Genomic DNA, 5,201 nt, shown 5'->3' with positions numbered 1-5,201 from the left:
CTAACATGAAAGAGCAATCACAGAAGGCTTCAAGGATGTCAGGGCTCCTCTCACTCACTTACTACTCATAGTTATGATGAAAGTTATGTCTCTGGACTCTCCTAGGGTGGGCTAGTAGGTCTTAAATGACAAATCACACTGTATCTGATTTCTCTATGCCTTTAAATTTTTTATTAGCCATTAACTCCTAGAACATTCTAATTTACTCACTGAGAGTCTCATTTGGTCCTTGTTGTTGCAGTTGAATAACCAGAGTTCCTTTCAACTCCCTGAGCTGCAATGCTAAAGAAAGCATCTGATTAATGAAGTCTGTATCAGTAAATTTGACCTGATTTATGTCTATTTCATCATTCTTGCATAGTCTTTGCATATATTCACACATCTATTCTGCATTCCTGTCTGCATAAATTAAATCATGAAGCCTTTGGAGCATATTTCACCTTTTCATGGGTCACACATTGTGGCTCTTTTAGGTCCCTGTTGGGACTTGAGCCTAGTTATAGGTCTAGGAGTCAAGAAGGGGAAGGGGGGTTAGGAGTCAGTCCCAAACAGAGTCAGCCTTGTCTTGCAGGGAACCTTCCTCAGGGGAGACCTTTGTGGTTTCTTCAGGCAACTCTGGAGCATTCCTTAGACAGGCTGGGAGACCCCCTGCTGTAGTTGCAGGCACCTCTGCTGGAGATGGAGAGGCCCTTTTCATTTGCAAAGTTCTCTCCATTCCATCTTCTCAGTTCCCTCACCCATCTAGTGTTGAAAGCCAGAACCTGGATCTCACCCATGACTCCTCTTTCTAACCTTCCTTATCAATTGATTCTCTATAACTTCTAAATCTATGGGAAACTATTTCTCTATTTCAGTTTGTGATAATGATCCTGTTGTGGGGATTTCTTTGAATTTGTCATTTGAAAGCAGGGACTGAATAAATCTGATGAGAGAAGGAGAAAAGTGTGTGGTCCCCAGTAAAGTCAGATTTAGCCTGGGGCCTTAGCAGCTCTGGAGTGTTCATTTTGTGGTCTAAAGCTTGGTCCCATCCCTGATGACCATCCAATAAGGAAGACAAGATTTTGTGAAAAAAAAGATAAAAGAAGTTTCATTGCTTTTCTAGCACAAAAGAAACACAGGGACTCCTGTCCCAGCATCTGTGATTCTCTCCATCAGGAGCAAAAGAGAGATTTTAAAGAGTTGTACAAAAGGAATCCCATTTTCCTCTGAAATTAGGAGGAGGGGTTATGGAGAAGAGATTAGAGAGGAAAAGAGGGAGAAGAGAAAAACCATGTCTGTTTTAGAGCAGCAAAGGCTATATTCAAAGCATGAAATGGACCACTGTCATAATTGTAGTACATAATTTGTTCTGCAGGGGGCAAAGGGATACAACCTTTTTACTCTTGTGACAGTCTTTCATTTTTCCACTGGAGAGTCATAAAATAGTGGGAATAATCCCTGGATAGAATTTTCTATTTTCTTTGGTGTTTTTGTCCAAAGATAGTTAGGGCTGTGAATTCTTAGCAATGCAGTCACAGTACCTGGGTCTTGTGCCCAGTGGCCTGGTGGAGGGATTTGGGCATGATTCCAGTGTCCACCACTCTGTCTGTTCACCAGGAGGATCAGAGTTCAATCTCGGCCTTTTACCCTCAGATCATTATACTAGGCTTCTGCTTCCCTCCTGCCCTTCATATTTCTTTATTCTTTATCATACTGGAAACCAAGTTATTTTAAACTAAAATATAATTGTATCACTCACCATCTTAAAAATACTTCCTATGTTTTGTCCATGGTTTTTGCCATTAAGCTTTAATATGATTTTGAGATCTTTTTTGATCTTGCTTGTTTCTGTCTTCCCATTCTCAGGATTGCAATTTACCTTTACACTATCTTAGTGTTCAGCTTGTTGAATAACAATATAAATTAATAGCCACAGTCATGCTGCATGATTTAGGTTTCCTTCATGTTTTGTTTTTAACTGACTTGTCATAGGAATGCTTTGATCAAACATCTTGCCTCTTCACTCTTCTTGCCCAATTTTATCCCATGAGGGCCATTTTTATGTCTTTCTTTCTGGGAATCCTTTTCTGTCAGCACCCTCTCTCCAGGTCTTTGTTTATTGTCCATCCAACATGTCCTCTTGGTATCCTATTCATCTTAACATGTTTGTATAACACTCATCAGTGTTTTCCAATCAAACCTCTGGTGTCTGTCACTTAAACACCATGAAAGAAGAACCTAGGTGTGTTTGTTCACCTCAGAAGTCACCCAAAACATTAATATTTTGGGAATCAAATATTTGGGTTTATTAAAGAGTGAAAGAAACATTGATCAACAACAAAAATTATCCTGAAATTGCTTTTGTATAGACAGATGTATACGTTTTACAAAATAGTTTTTACTAGTGAATGTGGCCACCATGTAACAGAAAAATCATAAACAGCCCCTATGCAGAGGATAATGAAATCTTGCTGAGAAAATATCATGATATAACATTTGCCCATATGCTCAGAAACTCAGTTCTCAATTCTTTCTCATTCCTCGGTTTACATAGGGTTAAAAAAAAAAAAAACAAAACCCTGTGGTTTCCCTCAGAGGTCAGTCTGAATCAGATGACAGTGAAAAAACAATCTGTAGTCTTCAGGACTCATTTTTTTACTCTATACTTTATTTTAATTATTTATGTTACTTTAACATTCATTCTTCATTCACCATTTATCAGAGGCAAATGTTGTACTACAATGGAGAAACTATTCTTTGCTAGCAGGCAAGTACTTAATGTAGTCTCACTGTGCATTATTCAACTAGGAATTCCTGTCTAACCTTCAAGCATTCTTTCATTTGACTCACCCTTCTTTATCATGGGTTATCAGAGTACAGCGACCTGAGTATACACAGCCTTTCTGAAGCCTATGAGGAAATTTGGTTGAATCTGTATCACTTGCCAATTAAAGGTTAATATTGTTTCAGTTTTGTAGCCCTAAAATCCTTAGTTACCATAAAATTCCTCAAAACATATTACCATCAATTGTGATATGTATACTTACGAGAAATTTTTATAAAAACCTTTTTTCTGTCATTTTCCTGATAAATAAAATGAATGAAGATAGCAAAATCAAGCCCTAATTTGGTAAAGGTTTGCAAAGTTTCAGAGTTGTCCTGAAGTAGTTGTTTTTTTCTCTGAATCAATTTTTTTTTCTTCCTTGAAAGCAGAAGGTTTTTTCCTTGTTTGTTTTTCATTTTAATTATTGGTGTTTTACATTTATGGATAATACTGGGATTCATGATGCAAATTCACACACAAAAAACATAATTTGTTAAATTTCATGAGATTGATCAAAAGAATTTTTGAATGACTTTTTTTAATAGCTTAAGTACTACTTGCTAAGATCATTCAAAGGGTCCTTTCCTCAGTTACATCAATGTTGGTCTTCAGGCACATTTCCTAGTAAATAATTTCCTAATGGTGCTTTTCATCTGTGCATTTCTCAAGGTGTAGATCAAAGGATTTAACATAGGAGCTATCATAGCATAGAAAACAGCAACTGCCTTATCGATAGGTAAAGTAACTGCAGGTCTTAGGTACACAAATAAGGTGGGAAAAAAGAATAAAAGGATCACTGTGATGTGGGAGACACAGGTGGACAGGGCTTTGCGCCTACCCTCTAGGCTCTGTGTCCTCAGGGAGCACAGGATGACCACATAGGAGACAAGCAAGAGGAGGAAGATTAGCAGGCAGATGAACCCACTGTTGGCAACAACAATGAACCCCAGAATGCGGGTGTCAGTGCAGGCCAAGTTTAGCAAAGGGCTCAGATCACACATAAAGTGATCAATGACATTAGGACCACAGAAGGGTAGTCGGAAGATGAAGAGGATCTGGATGGTTGCATGGAGAAAACCTCCCATCCAGGACACTGCTACTAGCAGGGCACACACTCTCCAGTTCATGATGGTTGCATAGTGCAAGGGCTTGCAAATAGCCACATAACGGTCATAAGCCATCACCGTAAGCAGAATGACCTCTGCACCTGAGAAGAAATGTTCTCCAAAGACTTGGGCCATGCATCCATTGAACAGGATGGTCTTCTTTTCATGTAGTGAATCCACGATGAACTTAGGCATACTGACAGAGGCATAGCAGGCATCAATAAAGGAGAGATAGGCCAGAAAAAAGTACATGGGGGAGCCCAACAGTGGGCTGGAAATGATGGTAATCACGGTGAACAAATTTGCTAACACAGAGATGATGTAGATGAGCAAAAATACAGCAAATATAATTTTCTGCATCTTTGGGTTTTGTGAAAGTCCCAGTAGAACAAACTCTGTCACATTTCTCTTCTCCATGTACTTCCTGTGCAAATTTATTATAGTACCTGGGGGTGAGTGGGTAAAACTTTGAAATTATTAAACTTCTGTATTATAATAAAATTAAAAGCCTAGATTCTATTGTGCACTGAGATTTGATGAGTGTTTATCCTTATTTATAAGTTATTTGTTCTTTTTAAGGAAAACATTCTGTGTTTTTACAGATGACTCAAATGCCTCCTGAATGTTGATTCTTCCAGAAGCTTCTGCATGAGAAACTTACAGACACACAAGCAGGAGCCCACCTGAGTACATTGTGAATTTTCAGATGATGAGACTAAACATAAGTAACAGATTGCACAGATTGTGGCAATTAAGCCCATAAGGGAGGCAGAGAAGATGGATGCAACAGCCATCATTGTATAGTTAATAATCTTTATTCTTAGGAAAAGGAAAACTATAACACATAACTGAGAAAATTAGTGCAAGTGTGATAAGGAACTTGAGGAAGGGTGAATCTAGGGCATTACTCTTCTAATTGTCACTGTGTGTCCTGCAAGACACTGATCAAGGTTCAGTGAATAGAGGAAGCCAGATCTGGGAACTCCAGGTAGCAGACTAGTGGGGAGAATTAATGGAAAGAATAGCAGTGCAATAGAGATGGAAATGTAAGTATAAAAAGCTCTTGTGAAATAATTCATAATATTTAATGACTAAACCCAAGAACTTCATAATAGTCAATGACAAATTATTTTGCAGTGTTTTTCCTTTGTATTTCTTGGTACCAAGTGCTTTGCACACATGATTCTTTTTAATACTTGGAATAACCTGTGTGGTACATTCTACTTCATTGCATAGATAAGGAAACAATCTCAGAGACAAATGTTTGCAGTGGATTAACAATGGCAATGCTT

General features: G+C 38.2%; 1 protein-coding gene across 1 annotated transcript; it reads right to left on the bottom strand.

Moving 5' to 3' along the window:
* On the bottom strand, positions 1–4,326 carry LOC101972874 (olfactory receptor 4C46). Its single transcript, XM_078044901.1, has 2 exons — positions 3,420–4,326; positions 1–44 (listed from the first exon to the last, which is right to left on the bottom strand). Exons 1-2 carry the CDS (start codon positions 4,324–4,326, stop codon positions 1–3), a joined length of 951 nt encoding a protein of 316 aa, XP_077901027.1.
* Positions 4,327–5,201: the final 875 nt, after the last annotated feature.

This window comes from Ictidomys tridecemlineatus, chromosome 4 (assembly GCF_052094955.1).
Source record: "Ictidomys tridecemlineatus isolate mIctTri1 chromosome 4, mIctTri1.hap1, whole genome shotgun sequence".
In the NCBI taxonomy this organism is placed as follows: domain Eukaryota; kingdom Metazoa; phylum Chordata; class Mammalia; order Rodentia; family Sciuridae; genus Ictidomys; species Ictidomys tridecemlineatus.
This window is presented reverse-complemented; position numbering and strand designations above follow the sequence as displayed.

Excerpts from the sequence above, each read along its gene's own strand:
- LOC101972874 (XM_078044901.1), bottom strand. The coding sequence starts at position 4,326 with ATGGAGAAGAGAAATGTGACAGAGTTTGTTCTACTGGGACTTTCACAA. Across the intron at positions 45-3,419 it reads GAAATTATTTACTAGGAAAT|CCCTGACATCCTTGAAGCCT; the intron begins GTGCCTGAAGAC and ends GAGTGAGAGGAG.